Source organism: Temnothorax curvispinosus, unplaced genomic scaffold, assembly GCF_003070985.1.
Source record: "Temnothorax curvispinosus isolate PA1 unplaced genomic scaffold, ASM307098v1 QBEX01009183.1, whole genome shotgun sequence".
NCBI classification, from domain to species: Eukaryota; Metazoa; Arthropoda; class Insecta; order Hymenoptera; family Formicidae; genus Temnothorax; species Temnothorax curvispinosus.
Genome location: NW_020218963.1, coordinates 309,282 through 334,228, shown reverse-complemented (window position 1 = coordinate 334,228; position 24,947 = coordinate 309,282). Strand labels below are relative to the sequence as shown.

Genomic DNA, 24,947 nt, shown 5'->3' with positions numbered 1-24,947 from the left:
TTTACATATAAAGCACATATTTTTATACAATTTAAAGTAAATATTTTGTTTAACAGAAATTGTATTTTTGGAGACACGTCACGCACAACTATTGTCAATATTAATGATGTTAAGTAGCCAACTTTTAATTCAAAATTAAAATACAATTAAAATTACACGTTGCGATAATTTATGCCGATAATAATTTCTTTTAATAATCCGCATCGACTCTTTTATTGCCAATTTCTTTTATGTTCTTATTATTATTAAGAGTCCTTAATTATATTTTATTATTTTTAATAATCTGTAAAAAAATTAAAAATCATTATTCTTCCTCATTATTGCAATTTTGATCAATATAATCTTAAAAAATTTTAATTCGTATATAAATTTATATATTATAATAGTTTTTTAATATTAAAAACTTTTTCAAATATATTAACATTTTAATAAAGTTTCTGCATGTATTTTCCACGGTTAATTTGTGATAAAATAACCACTTTGTAAACAAATTAGTTTATTAACATTTATACACAAGAATTCGTACAATCCAGCGTCAGATAAATTATAAGCAAATTATATCGAGATTATGTCTAACATTATCTATATTTTATTTTAAATGTTATTTTATTTTAACGTTACGTTCAGTCGCGCAAAGCCTCGCAGCTAGCGCTCGTAAAGAACTCGCATTTATGAACGAATCGCCATCAACTTTCGCTCACGCAGTCACTCTCGCCGAAGGTGCATCGCAATCCAACATCGATTTCAGTTTCCAGACAAAGCTTTAAATCTTTAATCAAGGCGCGTTTAGCGTTACTCATTTCCTCGCGTTGAGGCAGGAAAATCGCGTAGCGTTCGAATATCGAATCGAATAAATAAATGACGGCGCTGAAGAGATGATTCATGATGTTATCGGATTACTGTCGAGAGAATTTATGAGAAAGAGAATGGCAAAATATGCATTCTTTAATTCCAACACAAATGAACACACGCATGGGACACATATAATTCATATACGTGCGGGAGACAATGAGACAAATTATCATGGCGTTATTGTCGTTTGTTGATTACAATGATACCCCGAATAGATGTGACACACTCGCTAAATTAACGTAATTGTCTGTAAGTTTAACCGAAAATTTTAAGACAAGTAAAACAAGAGAGACGCCGATGTCCCACGAGATTCGCCGATTCGCCCGCCGGGTGAAATCACGGATCTGTGCCAAACGCTTTGTGAAATTGAGGACATACACGTACACGTATATATACGCGCAAGAGATGTGTCTCTCGCGTCGCGTCGGCGGCTTCCTCGTCGGCATTGTGTGGTACCCGCCGGGGAAAGTTTATTTACAGTCGAAGAAGCGTTTTCAATCCCGATGCGCGGCTCGATGCACGACTTCGCGAGACCCCTGATCCCGTACACGAGCTCTCCGTGTGTGTGCGTCTCGTTAGAAGACTAACTCATTAGAACCAACTCGATATACACACAGGCTGTAGAACGTCAGCTAATCAATAATATAGAGTTTTGATCTTTAATAAACTTGGATTTGACGGTTTTTTTATTTTTTATTTATTTTTTTTTCAACGAAGATTTAACTGAAGAGTAATTAGACGGGTGAAATAATGTTTTCTTAGAGTACAAATAGTAATCTGTTAGGCGCATATATTAGAAAGCTGGCATAGGATTTATTTAACTTGTCGAATTTCAAAAATGGCTTCGGCAAATTCGCGAGCCATATTTGCCGAGAACAAATTGCGAGATATTTTCCCTTTCTTTCGTCTCTCGAGCGTCAAACCCAAGTGGAACGTAATAACATAAAACTATGTAATGCGAGTCCGGCGAGATTTTCGCCTTCTTTCCTGTCATGTCAAGCGCATGGATTAATCCTTCTCCTCCTCTGTTAACATAAATACTCTTATTGCTACGGTTACGTTTTTATGATTACGTGCTTCTTCGCGTTCTCTGCCGTTGAGCGTGCTCTAGCTATTATCGACGAGAACTGGCAGTGTGTTTTCACGTCGCCGAGCGCTGTATCAAGAATGGAAGTGAAAATCAAAAGGGACAAGGAAGCGGGACTGGAGTCACACAATTATATACAGTGTCATGCGTCACGCGAACCAAGTGCGAACTTGCGTAATCGGGCACGGGAAGGCCGTTACACGGGCAAGGCCCTTGTTTTGAGATACATACAATCGTAATTAATACAGCATTATACGCTCGCCAAGGAAATAGCTTTCTCGTTGTTCCGATTCTCCCGCCTTCCCGAAGCGCTATGTTCCTACATCTTTGTCTCACGCTCCTATCGATCCTCGAGATTTGGCGGAGAGTAAAATCTCGCGGAGGTAACACCGAGGGGGCAAAAATGATTCGCAACGATTCGATTTCACTTGGATGCTGGTATATTCAAGGTTACTATCGTCATGACTCGCGTACTATTGAACTTACCGAGTCATCCCGCGTCCTCTCGCGAGCTATGAATAACCGTTCTCCGTATGTACGTATAAGTGCGTCTGTACGTATGCAAAATCCGTGATGATATCCGGACTTTTGTCACCGATGTATGCGTGTATGCGTGTTTGTATGTGTTTCAATGCCAAAGATTCGAGAAATTAGAGAAGATATCCATATAAAGAGTAGGCCAAGATAGAAAGAAAACGGGTGAGGGACGAAAGAGAGAAGCAGAGAGGAAGAAGAGATAGAGGGACAGAGAGAAAAAAGAGAGAGCTCGATTTCACCTTGCTAATATCGTCCTGTAGTGATTTACACGACTCGTCCAAGTTTTACATCGATACATCTATCTGTCTGTTCACGCGCTGCCCAATTTGCTGCGATTATTCGTGATAAATTGATTATAGTTCTTGTTGGGTAACGCGCCAACGTTCAGCGCCAATACCTTGGACACGATGTTGAGATCTTCGTCACCTGGACCCTGTATGTTGCCCAACTCACCGGCGACTCCCGATTGATAAATCAGACGTTGGATTTGCTTGGCGGGCGGCTGCACCCTTGTTGGGATCTGCCTGAACTGCACATAGGGATTGTAAACGAACGTATTCGGGTTCCTTGGTATCGCGTTGAAATTGAATGTGTTCCTCGACGGAGGCGGTTGCTTGTTATCCAGGTTGAAACCAAAATTGCCAACTGCATTAAAAGCTTCCTGCCTGTTAAATCTCGTGGCCGGCACAACGGGCGGCTGGAAGTCAGTAGGAAACGAAACAAAATTCTGTTGCAATCGCTGCTGATGCTGATGCTGATGCTGTTGCTGTTGCTGTTGCTGGAGTTGAGGCTGTGGTTGGGGCTGGGGTTGGGGCTGTGGTTGAGGTTGCTGACGGAACTGCTGGAAATGTAACTGCTCCTGATAGTTTGAGCGGAATAATGGGGGCGCCGCAACGCTGGGAACCTCCAGGGACACACTTGGTTGAAGATGAACCGTAGGCTCCGAATGCAGCTGGGATGGCTGGGATGGCTGGGGTGGCTGGGGCGGCTGAAGCGGCAATACGTTCGATTGTTCAAATATGTGCGACTTCTGTAGCAATGGGAAATGATTGTGTTGATGGAAACGGTAGATCCTCTGCTCCTCCAGCTGCCTCAAACGCTGTTCCTCCAATTGTTTGATTTTAGCCTGTTCTTCCAAGTGCTTGATTCTAGCCTGTTCCTGAAGATATAGTTGCTGCTGTTTCTGTCTCAACTGCTGATCGTACAGTTGACGTTGCCTGGCGAGAAACTGCGTCTGCTGGATTTGCTGCTGCTGCAACTCCGCCAGCTGCTGCTCCAGTAATTTTTGTTTGAATTCCAGCTGCTCTTGAAGAGTCAGGGCCTGTCCATCGCCTGATTGCCTGTATATCGGCACGATGCTCTTCGGTATACCAAGCTCATCTTGTTGCACCGTAAAGGCCGCAACCAAAGGCGCTTGGAAAATTTTCACTTCCTCCGCTTGAGCTCTTTCCTTATTAGCGCTAGAAGACAAAGTGACATTGTTCCTGAGCGGAACTGTCGGACTAGATGCAGTCGGTTTCGGGGTGATCAGCGTGTTGGTATTGGTAATCCCGTTGCTAGCGCTTTGCGTCAAGCTCTCTGATAATTGCGTAATCGGTTTCAGCGTGATACTCTCTACCTTGCTGACCGTGGACGAGCCCGCGGGAGTTTTCTTCGTTTCCGGCGGATCCACTTTAGATTCACGTCGTGGCGTTGTACTTTTATCTGAGAGAGCCACATTCTGCACGTGGAAGCTTCTGGCGTCGTCGTGACTCGCTTTTTCTATCATCGCCGACGGACTCGAGGAAACGTACCTCTTTGACTCGAGAAAGCTCGAATTTTGCAATTTTTCCTCGTTGACGATTTCCTCATCTCCCGGAAAATTGTCAAACGAGAAGGAAGCTTTCGGTATCACGCCGATATTATTATTCAGGTTTTTCTTAACCACTTCATCGAAAGTCTTTTCAACAGTCATAATGAGCGATTTTTCATCTTCATCCTTTCGTTGCTCCGCAGATTCGGCCTCTAGTTCCGTCAGCGCTCTCAGCAACGCTTGCCGTAGATTTTTGTCGAGTTTTACCGCAGGTGGTGCAGTTTCAAGAACCTTAGCTGAGATCTCAGACTTCTGAGACCTAGCCAGACTGAGGCAGGCTACTAAAATTGATATGGCCACCTGCAAAATTAGAATGAGATATTAAGACAATATTGTATTGCACAGACTAGATTACATTTATTGATAATTGCTAAGTGTCCATATTCTTTATCGTGCAATGAAGCTAAACTGTTGTGACAAAATTAATCCCTATGTCACTGATGTGTGTATCGATTCCTTTCAATCACGATTAAAGATCATTTTAATGCAACCAGGTTATTTGGGAAAAGATAAACCACGGGCAGTATTTATTTAAAAAAAAATGGGACGATATTGAGAAGATTTTGATGACACAAAAATGAACATTTATGACTGGTTTCACCGTATTGATTCGAGAGAGATTGAAAGCTAAAAGTTTCTGTGTCCGCCTGAGTCTATCTCCGTGAGTCCCGTTATGAAGTGGAAGATTCACAACGACCCGTAGGCGATTTTCTCCTCCTAAAAACATGGTAAACACGTACCTATGGCTTTCGAGCCGTATGAGGGAGACCGGCGATTTGCATATTTTATGTAATTACGCGAGAACGCGCATACACGTAAACGTCTGTCGTCGCCGAAAAGACGCGCATGCATAATTAAATGCTTCTTGGAAAATTGAAAATTGTATATAATAACGAATATAATAACTTTTCAGCGGAAGCTATTTTCTTGTTAACTATTTTGCAGGCCATATAAGGTTTTTTTTAAATATATGTATATTATTATTATTAGTAATTTTTTAATATATATGATTATTATTAAGTAATTAATATATATAATTATTATTAAATAAAAAAATGCATTTTTTTAAATTCTTTAAAATTTTGTCAGTTTGCTTACTTACACACTAAGATTGCCTAAGAATAATAATTCAACGAGTTAAAAGGTAAAGAAGACGAATATCGATCAAGGAAGGAAACGATAAACGCGAGAACTCAGCGGGGATTCCATTATGTTTCTGTTGAGCTCGAATGCAATTAGAAGCGCGTATCTTTAATTACGCACGTGTATAGAGCACATATGCGCGGGCTCTTGGGAATAAACTTTGGTATTTAAGTGGAGAGAAACTCGGATGGATGCCTCAGAGCTTTGTTACATTGCCGCGAATAATCGAAATTCAGCGTGACGAGGACTACCGTAAAAACGCCCGAGTTACGTGCTTCATCTCAACTCTCGCAGAATTTTCAAAGTATATCGTCAGTTTTATTGCATTCCGGCATTGGCGTGTAATGTTTAGCATAATGGAGATGCTTTCAAATGTTTCCCGTTCTCACGGTATTAAGTTATGAAAGTAAAAGTAAATACACATCGAAAGTGCGTGCTCAAGAAATTTTTCCTATGCTCCTTTTGGTTTTAAGATTTTATAGAAATTAAAGTTAATGATTTTTAATCCGTTTTTCGCGTCATGTTCCCTCGGTGAATAAATAGCGAACAATTTTTTTTTTCTATTAATCCATTCACAATAATCATCTTCTACTTGGACTCCACACCTATAATTATTTGTCGTCACTACCTCAGGTAGTTACGAACGAGCAATTTGGGAAAGTGCCGCCTTGATGATGCTTTTACGTTTAATGGCCGCGTTCCTTTCGTTTCCATAATGACACGTGACGATGATGAGCGATGTGAAAGACCTCTCGGACAACGGACAGTGTTTGATTATTCATTATCAAGGTAGCGTTCACAGATACCATTTTAAACGAGGTCGTCGCATGATCCGTCGGTTTTATTCAAACGCATGATCTGCGGGATTTATTCAAACGGGTCGGCAACACACGTAATCCATCGTGATGGCACGATCGGTTACGCCCTAGAAAGGCCACGAGCTAAGTATCTATCGGAAGCGATTTGTGGGTTTTGAACTTTCACCCCGATTGTGATCCGTCAAATTGCCGCGGTGGGAGCATCGGTATGACACGTTCGCATGCGCGTCGTGGAAATTCTGTTTTCGCCGGGCCGTAAAGCGACGAGGGAGAAGGAAGAGAAGTTATTCAAGTACTATCAACCATAATTCCCCGTCAACCGTGAATCGGAGAAAATGAGTGGATTCCGCACCGGCGCTAAGCGTTCGAAGCGTTCTTAAGCGTGCGTAAACAAAGAAAGAAAAAAAAGAAGCGCCGTATCACACCACACGAGAGCCGTACCTCTGACATTTGTAAAGAAAGTTACACCGCACCCGGAGGAAAACAACAGAACGACACGCCGCCGCGCCGGCCGGCCGGGTCAACGTGGAAAACGTGGAGAATTATCAAATTATGTATTCATCGCGCAACAAGCCCGCTTTAAATGCCGGCACTTTTGCCGCAAAAGGGGAAAGTCTGTTAGACGTCTGTAAACCATCCCGTAATTTACACATAATATAACAGGGAGCTGCGACGTTTAGCGCCGCTGCTGTAGAGCAGCCCGTTCCGTCCATTCGTTGGATCTCGCTTGGATGGTTAATTTGACTCGCCGCAGACTCTTCTAAGAGAAGCCATACCGGAGTATATTGCGCGAACGTGGCGGAGGCGTAAGATCATTAGAATTTTCATGAGACCTTTTGTTCACTTCGAGTCTCATAAACACTGAATATCCCCTTCGCGGCTATAAACTTGTGCGGAGCGTTGACAATAAAAATTAACGGAACGGCACGACGCATACCAACGATTAGTCAACTTTGGAAACTTTCTAAACCTGTAACAAGCATATCCTCCCGTACCTCCGCGTCGCGGCGTCGGTCCAGCGTCTCATTAATCTTTACGTACAAACGCGAGGGGCACGCCGACTTGCAGGTGTCGTATCTTTTAATAATAGTCTGGATGCTGGAACTGATTCACATCGCGCTTTTGACGTGGTTTCACTTTCAAAACTCGCCGACCGAGAACCCTCCCCGCCTGACACGTGTCACCGCCGCGACGGATTTATAGACACACGTTAAGTAATTTCCCGCCGCACGTAATTGCAGGAACGCTAATTAATCGGCGACGAAAAAGTCGAAAGCCGCATAAATGTGTATATGCGCTAGGAAAGAAAAATTACTGCGAGACGAGCGAGGAAGACGAGTGTTGTCCGGACGATAAATCGACCACAACCGGTTGTTAAAAGGATCTCGGAGTCTCATATTTGGCTATCGCGAATCTTTGATTACGGACATTTTCGCGTGGCGAACTCCTGACCCGTCATTTTCCATCGCGGGGAATAACACCGCGAGTTTCACCGCGCCTACAACACAAGTATAGAATCGTTGAATTGACAATGCGCGATAGAAGATAATGCAAAGGAAACTTTGGATTTCGCGTCGATTAGTTATTAGTTGCGCGTCGTTAGGAATAAATGTTGCGTCATCGTTGGAATAAATTTTGCGCCGTCAAGATTAAAATTATATGCTTGAGTTATTAAAATATCGACGAAAGTTTAATAAATTATAAGAATAGAGTCGATTCTCTGTTCTACAGATCGGATTTAAAGCAGCATAATAGTGTCGAAACCAGGAGATATGCTATGTGTTACCTGAATGTTTAATGAACGAAACTACCTTAATTAAATACATAACGACAGACATAAGCAAGCGAAGTTAATTGCTTCACAATGGTAATCAGACTGAGACAATTAAATCCCAAATTATTATAACCATTTTCCAGACTTCAACACCTCTTATTTTATTCATTCAGATTGTACCGTGCCATTAAGGTGATCAGTTTTCAAACAATATAATTAACCCAGAGCAAAGTACTATGGATTCTTATATAAACATCGTGCGTTGTTGTACGTAAGTCAATAGTAAAATACAAAAAATGGAGCCTTATATAGATAAATATATCTCAATTATAATTAATTTTTTTTAATACACTTGAATACAATTTTTGTTACATCGCTCGTTACGAACTTATACTCGCTTGACAAAATGTGCGGTTCAAAATATGGCTCAAATAGAGGACGCGAATAGATGACAATGATAGCGAGAAATCTGTCGCGTTAATCGAAGGAGGAGAAGACGAAAAATCTGTTTCACGCCATGCGCGATCGGAGTGGGGAAACAGCGTGAGAAAACTCGTCATGTTGATCCGGCTCCGCAATAACACTGTTGGCGCGGTGGAAGTCAGAAGATGAGGAAGAAGAAACCGCGAGAGCAGGCGGCACTTTCACTCGGCAGTATGTCGAGGATGCGCAACGCTCGTGAACTTGCTTCAACTCGGCGTACTTTTGCCGCGCGGCGTGACAGGCATTAAAACCGCCACGCCGTGCCGCGCCGCGCCGTCAGTTACACAGACTTGTAGGCTCGGCTTTTGTGCCGGATTACGACGAATCGGTTTGACGCAACATCATCTGAGCGGCAACACGCCCGGCCGCATTTTTCTCACCCCCTAACATCGACGGCGAAGCTTCCTTATTATGAATGTATCGAATGCAAGAAAATGCGCGCTTGCAAATTTGCACTAATTATATATGTGCGTAACACAAAGTATCACGATGTTTCCACGCATTCTAGAGCTCTTCTCACGCCCTCGATGGAGATGCGTACGAGATATTCTAACACTCCTGACGTTCTCTTTTTAATGTTGGACAAATTCTTTAATTTGGAATCAATTTTTCCCAAACTATCGATACAGAGAAATGAACCTTTGGTGGAGTCGTGACTTATCGTTAGGTAATGTGTTTTGTGCAATCGATGTATGTTAGAAATTAGTATTGTATACGTTAGAAATGAGTAATACAGACAGTATTTCTCAACATCCTTTAACTTAATGACAAATTTTTCACAGAACCTTTCTATCTGAGCGTTATTTGCAAAAACATCTAACGGTGGAAATTGCAAAGTTGTATAACCAGATAATAACCGTCCTCAAAATTTTTAAGGAAGAATCGATTTTCGATGTAATACAAATCTTGCATGCACTGCATTGGAAGGTCCAAAGATAAGTGTGTTTGACATTAAATTATCCTGATTATCGTCATTACGTTTCCGACATAAATTTTACATTATCTCAAGACCCACTCGGACAATCGACGTCTTGTAATAAGCAAGGGAAATTATTAGACTTATGGACCTATGATACTCTAGCTGCCCGAAGTTAATTTGGATCTGGGGGGGACATATCCTAATCAACTTCAATCTTGATTAAAGATTTCATATCTGACAAGCACATTCGACAGAGTGGGAAAAACAAGTAGAAAAACGCCAGTGTCTGCGTTCAAAGTCGTTTCTCTCAAGAATCGCGCAACCGATCGCTAAAATCTACTTCACTTTTTACTCATTTTCTCACCCTGTAATCGACTCTTCGCCGTTGACTACGATGTGCCGAGACAACTCCTACCTCCTACATCTTTCGGACATATGAGACGCAGAAACGCGGAAATGGGAAAACGTGAAAGCGCATCTCGGCGATGTCGCCAAGTACGTATACAGATTATACAACGAGTCCTTGGCGTTGAGTAACGTGCAGACCTAGCCAGAGAAGATGGGCCAATGCGCCCGAATGCAATTAAATTAAATAATTGCGCTGCACCGCGGCGCGATACGCCGCGCCGCGCCGTGCCGTATCGTATCGCGAGCTCGGAGAGAAAGTCGAGACGGGAGCCTCCGTCCGTCGAAGGACCGTGCCCGTGTCCGTGTCTCTGCCGCTCGAAACGCTTTATTTTGGCCCAAGTACACGGATACAGACGTATCCATCAATCTAAATTGGTTCGAGGTCGATAATTGGCTAAAATGTTGCTGAGATTTCTATCTCCTCTCGTCTGAGAATTTCCTAGAAACTCTATTATCTTCCTCATGCCTCGACAGTTATAGACTCGTAAGATCACCTAACGGACCTTAGGGTGGTCTCGAGCATTCTACGCCGGGTATACTTTATACACGTAATACCAATAATATCATACTCGTGATAGAGTATCTTTCCGCGTGACCCGACAAAGGATTGGGTCTTGGAAAGTTATATCGAGGTAGCTGCGCGGTCGAGTCGGCTAGCGGCTCCGCTCGGCGCGGCGGAGGAAAGTATCGGAAAAATCTGAAACATGGGAGCGGTTTAACGCGATTGTTCCGTCGTACGTGACCTTAGGCGTTGGGACGGCGGACGGCTGCCGAAGGATCTATGCCGAACGAAAGGATGCCGATGAGCGCGCGACTTTCCACTTTCGACGCGAAAAATCGTGGCTCCAACGGACCGCGAAACCGTACGTTCGCGATTATTAAGGAAGTTATTGATTTGTTACGGGCGCGCGTAGATTTCTGGCGTAGAGTTGGACGGGCCTGTGGTAGAGAGAGAGAATCCGTCCAGATATACCGATACGATCTTACGAAACGTCCGGAAACTCTTTCCCATTCAGAGAAGAGGCAGGTGGAATCTCTGGCTACCGTTACTATTACGTGCATGCCGTTCTTGATTAAGAAGCCCCCGTGCACGTCTAGGCGGCATGGTCGGTTACCGTTTCGTAAGAATTTGCCTGCCGTGTAATACGTTTTTTATCCGGCTTATCTCGCGTTCAAGAATGGATCGTTGCGTCGCTCGAAACGGAGGAAAAAAAAAAGAAGAGGAGGAGAAGAACTTTCTTCCCGCGGCCCGCGGCTCGAAAAAGATGCCATCTGCTTTCGAGGGTCATCGAACTCGCCGTCTGACACAGGTATCCACGCCCATCCCTTCACGTCATCAAATCCCTGATATAATTACTTTCTCTCGAAATGCGCGCGCCATCGACCACAAGTATATCTCGTCGGCATGACCGTGCATTAAAATGAGAGATCTCAAATAATCCATTCGGACAGAAGAGATCCTCGAAGGTGCTTTTTCCCCGCGAACGATACGTTGCGCGTCGATTAGAAAACCGGAAAAATTGATTGTTCGAGGTGTAATCGGGAGAAAATTATCGTGCGCGCTCACATCGCACAAATCCATGGAATTGAATGCAAACCTTTACGATCCATCAAATCAATTTGATTAGATTGTTTCAGATCAATTTCCGTTTCTCCGCCGCGCCCTGTGCCGATTTCGAATGAACTCTCACGTAGGTACGCGTCTACGTATCTACATGTGATCTTTCGTCTGGTCCATTGATCGAACTTATACGAGGAGAGAGCATATATCGTATGTATGTAGACCGCGACGAGTATAATATCTCAATTCCAGAGGTTTCACTATCTTTTTCTCTTCTCCCTTTCTTTTTTATATATAAGTGCAATCCTTTTATGTACATATATATATATATATATATATATATATATATATACCCCTTTTCCACGGTACAGCGATCAATCTCAATCATTCCAAATTAACGGCTCGCATGACGAACCTCAGCTTCAATCTGCCCGTGAAACTAAACCTAATGTTAATTAACGCAACACGCGACCGTGCTACATGACAACTGGGTCGTTAGAAGCGTATAATCCATCAACGTGCGCTCGCGTGTCTCGCCATCGCGCGATTCGCGAGCGAGTAGAAATTGATCCAGTGGTCCAACGACTGCACCGGAGCACCTCGATTCATTAATGCGATTGGTAATGAGCCTAGTCGGCTTCACGGTGAATTGCCGTAAAGTGGACGCCAACAAGTAAATTGCGGAGACCGCGAGAGGATCGACCTTTTTACCTGAATCAGCAACTACAAAATGACTGTATTTAGTTTCTTCGTTTCGAATTAATCTCGAGAGCTGTACCGCTGTGGACCGCTTTAAAAATCTGAGGACGAAATTGACATTTATTAACGTTTGTCACGGATTTTCGCCCGATCAGCGAAAGTCGTTTCCAAAAGCAAAGTGATTGATGCTTTAGACTTTTAAGCTTCAGATATTCAGACTTTAAAGAGAAAACACTGGCTTTTAAACAAATATGTAATTAAACATTGATTTTTTTAAACCAATGTTTAAAAAAAAATCTAAAATATCTCTATATTAATAAAAGTACTTTGTATATTAATATACAAAGTAATGGTGAATGAAAAATAGAATTTAAACGAAACAACTTTTAAGTTAATTACTTTTGAATATATTGAAGTGTACGCGCGTGGACACAACTGTGCAACTACAAATATAAAATTTGACTGATATCCACAATATGTTACGTTCTTCAGATCATATTGCGCGACACTGATGCTAAATACTGAATCATAATTTGCTAATTATACGCAATAGCGTGTTTTTATTTGGTGAAATCGTTAATATTTACCGGAAATATTATCTGACGGCTGACACGGTCGCGCGAAAAATCGGGCCAACCGGACAAACGATTTCATTAAACAGCTATCGGAAACCGTTAAGTAGAAAAGCATGCATATGTCCCTTCCGCGCGCGGATACGGTACGTACACTTGTGAATCTGATGGAAGTCGCGAAACATATGATGGAAGAAGAAAGTGGCTATCGTGAAATGCTCACACCGTGGGTTTCTTCGCAGCTAGAAACTCAAGTATCTACTCGAGTATCAATGCGTACGCATTTAGTCAGTATTAGAATTACTTGCGGGAAGACTGCTATCTCCAGGTAATAGCATTCAATTTTATGACGACAACTTTATTAATTCAACTTGGATTATCCGTCGTTTCGCTCCACGAAGAAAAAAAGAGAAACCGAGAAGAGACATCGAACACACGACGTCACCGTATTTTTTTTTCTTCAAGACATCCTAACTGGAACTCGAGACTGTCTCGATTACTAATATTCGATTTCTTTTTGTTCGCTATATGCATTTCTACGGGATAAAATTTGCCTACACTATAGGGGTCTTCCTAAACTTCGATCCGATCACTTGGCACTCATCGAGATCGATATTATTCGAGTCACTGTCACTTGGCACGAGGATACGTAACTCACTACCGTGAAGAAGAGATCTATTGTTTCGAAGAAACGAGGAGAAAAAAAAAGAGAGAAAGAAGAGAAAATCAAAGGAAAGTTCACTAAGTGAGGAAGCTGATCAGTGAATGAATGGTTTCGTACTCACCAAGCGCATGATGCTGTCTGTGCCCACGCTCGTTCAGTACTCGGCTTTTACTCGGGAAGATGATCTCCTGAATAGGTAGGTAGGCAGTGATAGTCTCCCTGATGCGCGACAGAGGTGGGGTCACGTACCCCACCGGTGTTAACACACGTACGTTACAAGTTACACGTACAGGTGGCAGGTTCACTGTCCAGCAGCTGCGTCTCGCCGCTTTCGGCCGTCGCGGATCGGCTCCTTTGAATACCCCAGCGTTTCCGTGACCCATTTCCGTCGCGTTCCCCGAACGTGTTTCCTGAGGGAGGGAAACGGGATATCAGTTACGTGTCGGACGCAATATAAGAGTGCTTAAATACAGATCTCTTTCTTGTATTCCATTTCTACCAATGTACTAATGTAGATTAACTTTAATCCCAGTTTAATTCACTTTTTATCTTTTTTTTAATTCGTAGAACTAGATAGTAGAAAAAGATAAAAAGTAAGTTAAACCAAGATTAAAATTAATCTACATTGATTATTATTATAAAAATGGATATTAGAGATGTTCCATCTTTCCAATATATCTGTATCATACTTGCACATTTCTGATCATTATGCTTGTATTTACACCTAAATACCTCAGCCAGAAATAATTAATTAAATCAACATCAATTCGGCGTCGATGAATGGTCAAATACTGTTTGATATTTTTATCATCTTTAATCTTTCATCATAATTGTCTCATGTTAATTGAGTACGAATATTTCCATAATATTATTCTATGTTTTCGACCAATTCTGCATTAAATATACATAATATATATTATGCTTTGCATTGATTCGGCATAGAATTAGCATATAAAGAGAGTAATAGAAATCTTACAGAAATATTCGCACGTGCTCATCAGCCGACATAAAAGCAATTATAAAGTTCCAAGGTGACAAAGATATCAAAATATTTAAGATATTGACCATTTATCGACGTACCGACGTTGATTCGCCTAATTATTTCTGGCTGGCTCTTTCGAATACCTGCGTATTTGCATCTATACGCAGGAAATAGGAAAAAATTGCGAAGGCGTTCGCAATTTGACATCTTGCAACTGAATTCATTAGATTAAATTTATACTTCTTTGAATTGCTCTTTTACTGTGCGCAAATCCTCTTTGAAAAGAAATTGACGTAAATTGCACCTTCCTACAAAAATATCGCGTTATCTTATCGTTATCTTATCTATATATTATCTATGTTATCTATATTACAAATCACATATTTAGAAAACATATTTATATAGGAAAATAAAATATAAAGGATCGGAGTTACGACTATTACGAACGTTCGTTACCTGTTTACACGTCCTAAAATTACATTCATTAGGTTAAAAAATTCGGCCGATGTTATTTTCACGATAAACAACTTCTGCTACGGACGCGACGATTAATTATGATGATGGCAGGGACGATGCGTCGATTTACGTCGCGTCGAAGACCGAAGACGAATTGAACGGGTGTCAGGAGCAGTCAGGAGTCAGGAGTCGGCACAGAACAGTGTCGAGTAGTACGGGTACGCAGTACGCACGTCACCTCGCGCAACGACCTTCGCCTTCCGCCAGTTCCGCCTTCCGCTATAGTTCCGCTCCACGACGAGAAACGAGAAACGCGCAGAAAGGCGAGAACCATGGCGGCGCTACTATTGGCGAAATTGTGCTTTCGCTGTGTCGTGCGCTTTTCCGACCGAGAGTACATGCGCTGAGGGAGAAAAACCGTCGGGATTGAATAGGAAGAAAAAATGGTACGTGAGAACGTAACTGTCCGTCACTGTCGTCGCGCGACAGACGCGTAATTGAACGCCGGAGTAATCGCTGACGGCCTAACCTCTGACCGGGCGATACCTTTCTTCGCAATATGTTGCGTCATTTCGTCATACGAGCCTCTCGGAAATCAAGAAAGAGAGAGAGTCGACCGACCCCGCTTTTTATAATTTCTTAATTTCAATACATGTGATCAGTGTTTTTACTTAAATCTTTCTACTTTTTATTTTCTGGAATGACCAGCTTGTTTTCTGGAGGACTCGCATTATTTACAATCGTGTTAGATGTATATCGATTACATTTTACTTTTCGTTTTTTTTTTAAGTTTACTTAAGAATTTACTTAATATTACTAATTCTATATAAATTCTCCGGATCTACTTTAGATAAGAGCAAATCAAAGTCACTTTATATTTGTGTTTACTAGTTATGTTCAGAAAAGATTTTTATTGTACATCTTTAATAAACATGCGTATACGTATCATATTTAATGCTGTACTTAATTGTGTTTAATAAACAATTGTGTCATACATGAAATTTGCGTGGTATAAGATCTTTGTTAAATTTGTATTGATAAAATAAATTCATGTCGTTCCACATTTTAGCATCTAAAATATTTATTGTTTTATGCATTGGCAGAATCATTGCAGTGAATCTAGCAATGATACGGATGAAGGCGATGATCAAGAGGCGTCTTCTTTGCAAGAAGGAACAAACATTGAGGACACCTTGACGTCTTTCAGGGAACAATGGCAGCGCGAGTTGACGATATCACCTAAGCGCGACGAATCAAAGATGTATTCGCCGAACCAGCCTAACATTGAAGTCGCAAACGATGAAGCCTCTATCGAGAGCAAAGTATAACAATTATTGTCTCAAAGTAAGAAGTTTTAAATTTCCATAACATTCCCATAAGAAACGTTACTTGTTTCAGGCAAAGAATTTATTTCTTAAAGGCATTGAACACGAACAGAGCAGAAAGTTTTACGAGGCAATCCAGTTTTATAAACGTGCGGTACAATTAGTTCCTGACATTGAAGTTCGTTTGTACGAATCAACGAAAGCAAAAGCAAGAGATATATTTGATGCTGATGATGGTTTTGATACATTAGACAATGATTTTTCAACTAACAACGACAGCGAAAATCATAATGAAGTTGACGAAGAAGGAAATGATTTATTTTTCAAGTTATCTAAAATTGTAAACCGCAATCAATGTGTATGTTTCCCAAAATTTGAACAAAGTGTAAGCATCTCATTTTAACATTTTTTTCAACATCTGTGTCATCACTTTAAATGCACTATACATTTATACAGGATTGGGATATATTTTATATTCAACATTTTTTAAATGTACTTTAGACAACACATATATCTGCGTTACCTATGGAGATAGTACTTTACATTCTAAGATGGGTTGTGTCATCTGAACTGGATTTCCGATCGTTAGAAATGTTCTCAAGGGTATGTCGTGGATTTTACATATCTGCACGAGACACGGAGATCTGGCGACTAGCATGCGTTAGGTAAATATCGATAAATATTAGCGTGGTTATTGGTTGATATGTAATTGGAATTGTTTTCAATTATAGGGTATGGGGCGTAAATTGTGGTACTTGCGAGCCAAAATACAAATCGTGGAGGGATATGTACTTGAAACGGCCTAGATTAAGATACAACGGATGTTACATCAATAAAACAAGTTACATACGCGACGGAGAAAATAATTTCCAAGACCGATATTACAGACCGTGGCATCTTGTTGAATATTTTCGGTACCTGAGGTATGCAAAAGTAATAGTGCTAATATTTGCAAAAATTCTATTTTCTTACCGCAGTCACACTTTGGCATCTAAAGTAAAAAATTTTTCACGATATTCTTTTTGCGCTTAGATTTTTTCCCGAAGGAAGAGTTTTAATGTTGACATCGACTGATGAAGCTCAAAGCTGCGTAAATTCTTTACGAAATCGCGTACCACGTAACCCATCAGTTCTTGTTGGTCATTTTCGATTACATGATAATTGTGTTACACTTGTGTTGAAAAGGCAGGAAACTAAAGGAATCAATTTCTATAGAAGGAAAAAAAGAGAACCGGTGCATGATAGCGGTGAACAAACGTTCCATATTGTAAGTAATAAAGACTAAATATATCTGGAATTGAAAATTATGTACAAAAATCCAGTCAATACGTTTTCACATTTGTCACGTTCATGTCATGTAGGAATTCGAGATACAGAATCATCATAGAAGAGTTAACTCGCAACTGAAATGGATCAGCTACAGTATTTTCACGAAATATAAAAATGGACAGGAAGCGAAGATTTGCCTAAAGGAACCATCCGTAAGGGAATTCAGGGCGTCGCCGATTGGCGGTAGATATCCTCCTCTTAAATTCAGCAGGGTAAAGAGTTACACTCAGGAGAGCGAAGTCCCGTTATAGTAATTACTGTATAGCTCCTCTGATCGACGGCACCTAAGCATTTCATTCTAATTGATCGTATGAATGCATAGTCCGTGTCTGACGAGTTGTACTCTCTAACTCCATTCTCTAAGATACCCTTCCACCGTTCAAATAATTTAATCAGCTGTTTCGGTTACATCAACGAATTCCAATTGAGCAGGCAATCTTTTATCTTTGGCGCTACAAAACTGCTGGATAATTCATCAAGTTTGTACGGTTTCTTATATAACTCTGCTTATATACATATATCGCTAGACACTGGAAGTTTTCTATTAGGCTTCAGTTTTTCACCTTCTAAAGCTTAATCTACACTTCTATAACAGTATCTGACTTTTTCTTATTGCTATTACGTTACTTCCACCTCATCGTCATCTTTCTTTTCTAAAACGTACTCCACTGGCGCGCTTATTCTTTTCAATTGCTTACTTAAATCTTTACCAGATTCAAATCTCTCATCTAAATCTAGAATATCTCTTCTATTAATTTACTATTTTACTTCATTTTGTTATAATATATAAATAAATTACGATTATATATTGGTCGTGAAATACAGCAATAATTTAGCGCCAATGATAATTGTATGCCTTTCTAAACTACCCATTTTGCTTCTCATCAGCAATGAATTTACTTGATTGCGTTTTTTACGCAGGCCCACGATATCGCTGTCCAAATTCTATATACATATAAATAATCTCGGGTACTCGCAATTCTCCAGCTCGCGTAAGGATACACGGAGCGGTTTCGCGCTGCGTGTGTACTTGACGCGAGATATTATCGTGTCTCTTGATGGAAATGTCTAACAAATCGTATGAATCATGACAGTACAATTATTGAATTATTCTTACAGAAGAAAAATAAATTAGTGAACGTAGTAAATTCTCAATATGTTATAAAATTGAAAATCAAGATGAATATCTAATTATAATTAAATGTGCTTTTTCAAATTATAAGTACATATAATATATATATATATATTTTTTTTTTCAAGATATTTATTTATCTTATATCACGCGTTGTATTCTATAACAACAGTTTCTATTAGTACATTATACAACCTGCAAATCACAACTATTCTTTAAAGAATTAATTATGTCGATAGTATGTCCAATCACATGGAAGTGTAACTTATTTATAGATCTAATATATAATTATTTAAGCACTAGAGTTTATAGTGCCTTACATCATTTCGCAATGAGTTACATGCTTACGAACTTAAAGTGTATACTCAAGAATGTAATAATATGGTTTTGTTTACAATTAATTATTGCTCAGCTATAGTTAAGTTTAAAAATGTGTTAATTGAATAAAATTTATGTAAATTTTTAAAATTATGTATATAATTTTATATAATTATATATAATAAATGGCAAGCACTGAAATTTATGATCTTATTTATGCAATAAAATATAACGATATACACTCATGTGTGGTACAAAATGCAACACGTGTATATTAATTTTTGCGAGATATGCGAAATGTATATTCTGTATTACTATCAATTGCTTTTGCTACTAGATAATTTTTACACAAAATCGCAAATCTCTATAATCGACTTTTGCTGTGTATCAATTAGCTATATATTTTATAATACGACGTACTCATCTAAATCGAAATTTACATTTCTAGGTTTCCTATTTCTGCTTTGAAATAGAATTTAGCTGATCTTTAGAATAATTTTATTACGAGTTCAATATCACTTGAACGATGAATTATCTTACTCTATAGTGGAATCGAACCACTGATATATTGAAATAATTTTTGGATGTATTATAAAGCGTAACTGATTTAAAGAAATGGACGTTCAGAAATATGTATATTGGATGATTCTGATAGAAGTCTACACGGTCCGAAGATTTTTAATCCTGCTCGAATACAATTTCTCCGTACCTCTAAATTGTTTTAAACTGTTCCTCAAATTTTGTCTTAAATATAGTCTGACGCAATTACATATTTTTATCAGTTTAATCGAGAAATAAAATAGTTTCAAAAATTACATAAAAAAAATACGTTTCTCTGAATTCTGAAAAATTAACTTGTTCTCAGCACAATGTTACCGATTATTTTAGTAAAATAGCTTTAAGTTTGAAATAGTTTTTAATCATTTGTATTCGATCTTAATTCAGTTATCACTCATACTATCAAGTATGGATTGGATTCTTGAATACGGACGCGTGTAGACTGCTAAACTCCTGGTTGTTGTATCACAACGATGTACTTGTATTGCTTTCCACATCACCTTTAATACTTTCCCTCATTATACATTAATAAAGTACGTACAATTGACTCTAGTAAATTTCTAACTTTTTTTCAATAGACTTATTTGTTCTTCAGGTAACTATGTAAAAAAAAATTAACGAGTTACAAGGAAGAATCGTAAATTTCATTTTGCGTAAGTCATTCCTAATACTTGAATTGTTATCTGACGTTTTTCTCTCTTACTGGAAGAGATATAGATTTTTTTATTCTATTGTTAGATTTTTAAAATCAACAGACAATTTAAAATCTGCAGAATCTGTGTGCAATTAATTTTGAGATTTTTAATTTAAATATATCCTCAACAGTTACAATAAAAGAAAATATATGCACTTTTGATATAAATGTATCAACTTCATTAAAATGGAAAGAAAACATAAATGATATTTCTTGCTAGTTATGTTGTTGAAAGCAGATTTTAAAATAAAATATTTCCCCTAACACATTAGACAAAATAATCTTACACATCTTTCTCGCATCATACCCGTCAGTTTCCGTTCACGTTCTTTGCCTCTTTGCGTGTGTTTGCAGTAAAACTCCATAAATATCCCATTACTGTTAAACATTCGATATGATAAGTAACAGTACTTTGTACTCATGATTGTACCTAAATCGTCCCGTAATGATCACATTAATTAAGTAACTCTGTATTAAACTCTGTTATATATATATATATATTTTTTCTTTTCAATATCCTTAACTTTATCTAATATAGAATTCAGCACTTTCTGGTCTCCAAATGTCGAAGCACTCGACTAATCGCCGGTTGTTATAGGCTCGGTTTATCACAGACTGCAGCAAGCCGTCGCGTTCTTCATGATTCAATCACAATTCTTCGCGACCCGAAGGAAGAGAGCTTGTTTTATTGCACGTAGACGGATCGGACATCCAGGCGAGGTCCTTCAAGGTTGCGGTATGCATGGAACATACCGCTAGGACGACCATTACATGCATCACATTATGGGAATTCAGCACTAGATCCAACTTGCCGGGGATCCACTTCTCTGGAATGCGAAGAGCGCCAATGGTTGCACCTATCACAGCTATGAGATCCTGGAAATAATTCCTACATCAGCATTACTTTTAACATCATTTGGTACACGCGGCTGTCTGGGATTATAATTCAAAATGAACCTGTAATATTATATGAATAAGAGCCTCGGGTGATCCGCCACCAATGCCGAAACACCTCAGAGTCATGACCAGCATTCTCATTAGGAAAGGAGGGGCAAAACATAAACGCCTCTCCCATGGTGATCTCGCAGTCATTGCCTACGAATTACGTAAACGTTATTTAAAATTTTTTTATCGCAACGAAACATCCGCGAAGGAAACGTGAGCTATAAAATACCTTTAAAAGTCCCCACATACTAAGGGAGCAATAAATAAAAATGCAGCAATACCAGACGTTATCGGCCAGGCAATGAACAGCGGCTGCCATCATTGGTATAGCTCCTGAAATGAGTTGTGCATGAAATAGAGAAGCGTCTATTTGCCACTATATAGAACTGCTCGTAGGCACTCCTTATTTAAAACTTTCTTCGTTTGAAGCAGGAGTCGACCAATACAACAATTTGTCAGATCTGCTTGAAATACGAAGAGAGTCATTTGTAAAATAAAATCTTGCAACGTGCGAGCTCTCTAGTCATATACATATATGTTCTTTCAGCAGATTCTAAAAGGCTTTCATTTCTAAATGGATCACACACCGAAACTCTGGCACAGCCATATGCCGATCATGTCGACTTTCAGCAGTGTTCTGTAGAGAACTTCGTCGTAGTTTACGTTCATGAAGAGGTGGTACAGGAAGGATCCGACCCACGGGCTAACCGCGCCGATCAAGTGGCACCAGGACAGAATTCCCACGAGTGTCCCTTTTGTGTTCCATGGGAGTAGATGTGGTACAGTCACCAACATGTACAGAATAGCGAATCCTGTAAGCACACAGGATGCTTTCGGGCAAACGCGTTTTGCGAATCAAGTTCTTTAATGATGGAATATAATGGTATATACCGTGAGATTGCGATGATCTTTTATAAATTCTTCATTTCGGCCTTCGACAAGTTCAACAATCATACTTTTTATAAAGAAAATTTTGCTACGTCCCGTTAAAAAAAACTGCAATGTTTGTCAGGAGTAAACTTTAACAAACTTTTTAATTTCTGTGAATTATCTTCTACTTGCAAATTCCATTGATAATATCACATTACATTAATAACGTAAGACGTGAGAAACGATAATAGGAAAAGATTGATGTAGAGGCCGTCACAACACCGTTTAATTTTCTCAAAAAGTCATTTTAAGTATGTATATTAATGAGCTTCTCCACATATACGTGGGTAGCTCTGACCTACTAAGATTTTATTTCACGCACATGTGCGCCGGTCGATACATGAGATTTATATACAGGATGGTCCACCAGAAACAGAACACTCGAATGGCTCTTCTAGTTTCTCGTTTCTCCTTCGAACGAAAGGAAAAGGACAACGTTAAGGATACGTCGTATAATTTTAAAAAGAGGCTGAAAGAACTCTTTAGTCTCTCTAATAAAAAGAATGCGATTTCGGATGCGCATATATACATCGCATCGCCATTTGTTTTTTACGCGTAAAAAGCAGCGACGCCGTACAAACGCGTCAGTTATTTGTTACGTAATAAACCGTTCACGGTACGTTTAGAACGTATTTGACTGACATCCGGTATTGGAAATTTATCAATGAATCAGCTTTAACGGGGAAGGAATATCGTATGGGTTCGCTTTCATCGATCGTTCGTTACCCTGCAATGCGTCTTCGTTGAGTCGCGATGTTTTCACGGAAGTTGGCCTTGATAGTATGCACCGTGACTTTAAAGCCCTTAAGGGACTTAATCTACTTTCCTCAGTTAATCCAATCGCGAGGATGACGAATCTCTTACGTGACATGACCGTGTATTCTTTGGATGAAATATATATTGATGTGATGAAGAGTAACGACAGCTACCATCCTACGAATCACGTTCGTTTACCGAGTTTCACAGCGATTTATTTTATTTTGCAATGTATCATCTCTCTCTCTCTCTCTTTTCATCAAAATAATTAATAAAATTGAATTAATTCAAACCTATAGATATAAAATTAATCCAACGTCAAGAATCCACAGTAGATTCCTTGCGATCATTTTTTAAATTATTTTCTTATATGTTATGAGAAAGAGAGAAAGTTTCTTCTGGATACAAAAGAATCTTGCACGCACACTTTATCAACGTCAAACTTGTCGAAAAGTTCAACAGATAGTGCTCCGTTTTGGAGGTAAAAATTTTATTATCGCAATAAATAATTTTTACTCATGTTTTTTAGTGTATCTAATTCCAAAGTATTAAATTACTATTCCTGAATTAAAAATTCTCAGGACATTTAAAAAGTAAAAACAACCGTGACTCGCAATCAAAATTCTTTATATTACAATTATAGCAGTTAATGAATTTAGAATCATACAATCTTTCTCGAGATCTGCAGCATTCAATCTGTCAATCGCGCAAACAATACCGGGAAGGACTGGTCGACCTGGTCGTGCGACGGCAACGACGTTAAAAAAACCGTAGGACGCGATAGCTGGCGTTAAGATCAAAGTATGTTGAAAAAAAAGCGAATCACCCACACACAGTATCCTCGTTTGAATGATGAGTGATGACGTTAGAATGATAATCTAAATGAGACGTAACCGCGCCAGTCTTGGTCAGTCTCACCGTGCGTCAGGATGTTGACGGTCTCGTTGTGGATGTAGAAAAGGCTACCGAGGCACTGGCGGATGGTCATGAGCGGCCTGTAGCCGGTGAGGATGTGCGGATTGAATTGGAGGTGCCGCGGCATCTCGCTCCATCGTCGCAGCAGCAGGACCTCGGCCTCGGCCGGCGCGGGCGTCTCCTGCGGACGCGGCGTCTCGGCGCCGCCGGGCATCCTCTCGTCGTCCTGACACTCCTGACGCCGCGCTCCGTACGTGTCGGTGTCCTCCTGGTGCGGCGAGCCCGACACCGCCGCCGCATCGCGCGGTCGCTCGTCGTCCCGGAACGGCGTCGTGCAACGGGAACTTCGAACGCGCGGTGCCCGCTACCTCGGGGGAAGAGGGCGCGGTCCGGCCAGCGGACGAAAACGCGCGACGCGCGAGGTACACGGGGATCGCTCCTCGCTCCTCGCTCCTCCGGGAGCCTCCGTACGAGCGCGAGCCGCGAGCCCTCAACGGCGGCGACGTCGCCACTGCATCGTCGTGCCCGTACTGCCCGCCGCCCGCCGCCCGCCGCCGCGCCGCTGTAACGGGTTACCCGTTACCCCCGTCTCGGCAGCAGCCGTCATCCGCACGCGATTCGGCCTCTCTGACGGTCCCGTCGTCACGGCAACCGCATCGATCCCATCACTCGGGACTTGGGGAGTCGGGCGGTTAGGAGGCAACCAGAGGCAACCTCATCGCGCGCGATCTCGCCGCAGGCCGCAGATGCTCCTACCTGGCTCTCCTCATCGAGTAAATGGGTCGTAACTATACAACTTATGACTTGGATGGGAAACTTAGTTACGTTATAGTTTAATAACGTCCCTCGCAGTGTTTTCCATTTTTCCTGATGATTTTCCGGGGTATTTTGTTAATATTTTAAAAATGATTTAAAAATGATCTGGAGAGATTTGTGACTTCGTATCGTTTATTAGTTTATTTATTTCAAAACGATACGTGGACTTTAAACATGATTGCGCACACTTGTTATGTTACAATTAACGTGTGGAAAATTGGGAACTATATATATATCTTTAACGATAGAATTTTTCTTTAACCGACAAAAGGACATCGATATGATTGCGCTTTAAACGGTATTAGAATTTTAAACAGGACACGTAGCTGGCGTCTGGCGTGCAGCCCCTAAATGTTCCATAGATCTTCCACGCGTGACCTATTGACACACGTTCGGTGGTTGAGTGTTTTTGAGTTAATATG

General features: G+C 40.3%; 3 protein-coding genes across 6 annotated transcripts; 1 reads left to right on the top strand and 2 right to left on the bottom strand.

Moving 5' to 3' along the window:
• Nucleotides 1-479: 479 nt before the first annotated feature.
• On the bottom strand, nt 480-14,995 carry LOC112458759 (putative uncharacterized protein DDB_G0271606). 2 transcript variants are annotated; one of them, XM_025022540.1, is made up of 3 exons: nt 14,808-14,995; nt 13,491-13,779; nt 480-4,628 (listed from the first exon to the last, which is right to left on the bottom strand). In XM_025022540.1, the coding sequence occupies exons 2-3, from the start codon at nt 13,497-13,499 to the stop codon at nt 2,787-2,789; spliced, it is 1,851 nt and encodes a 616-aa protein (XP_024878308.1). In that variant the 5' UTR covers nt 13,500-13,779; nt 14,808-14,995; the 3' UTR covers nt 480-2,786. The 2 variants fall into 2 exon arrangements, with proteins under 2 accessions (XP_024878308.1, XP_024878309.1); XM_025022541.1 differs by lacking the exon at nt 14,808-14,995 and adding an exon at nt 14,495-14,708.
• A 135-nt stretch (nt 14,996-15,130) lies between these two features.
• Nucleotides 15,131-18,634, top strand: LOC112458761 (F-box only protein 9). Of its 2 annotated transcripts, none has more exons than XM_025022542.1 (7): nt 15,131-15,253; nt 15,911-16,129; nt 16,188-16,517; nt 16,634-16,797; nt 16,864-17,055; nt 17,165-17,399; nt 17,494-18,634. In XM_025022542.1, the coding sequence occupies exons 1-7, from the start codon at nt 15,251-15,253 to the stop codon at nt 17,710-17,712; spliced, it is 1,362 nt and encodes a 453-aa protein (XP_024878310.1). In that variant the 5' UTR covers nt 15,131-15,250; the 3' UTR covers nt 17,713-18,634. The 2 variants fall into 2 exon arrangements, with proteins under 2 accessions (XP_024878310.1, XP_024878311.1); XM_025022543.1 differs by having other exon boundaries at nt 15,132-15,253; nt 16,206-16,517.
• A 2,029-nt stretch (nt 18,635-20,663) lies between these two features.
• LOC112458784 (progestin and adipoQ receptor family member 4) lies at nt 20,664-24,170 on the bottom strand. 2 transcript variants are annotated; one of them, XM_025022585.1, is made up of 5 exons: nt 23,713-23,923; nt 21,696-21,920; nt 21,338-21,441; nt 21,121-21,258; nt 20,664-21,039 (listed from the first exon to the last, which is right to left on the bottom strand). In XM_025022585.1, the coding sequence occupies exons 1-5, from the start codon at nt 23,921-23,923 to the stop codon at nt 20,812-20,814; spliced, it is 906 nt and encodes a 301-aa protein (XP_024878353.1). In that variant the 3' UTR covers nt 20,664-20,811. The 2 variants fall into 2 exon arrangements, with proteins under 2 accessions (XP_024878353.1, XP_024878354.1); XM_025022586.1 differs by having other exon boundaries at nt 20,854-21,052; nt 23,713-24,170.
• Nucleotides 24,171-24,947: the final 777 nt, after the last annotated feature.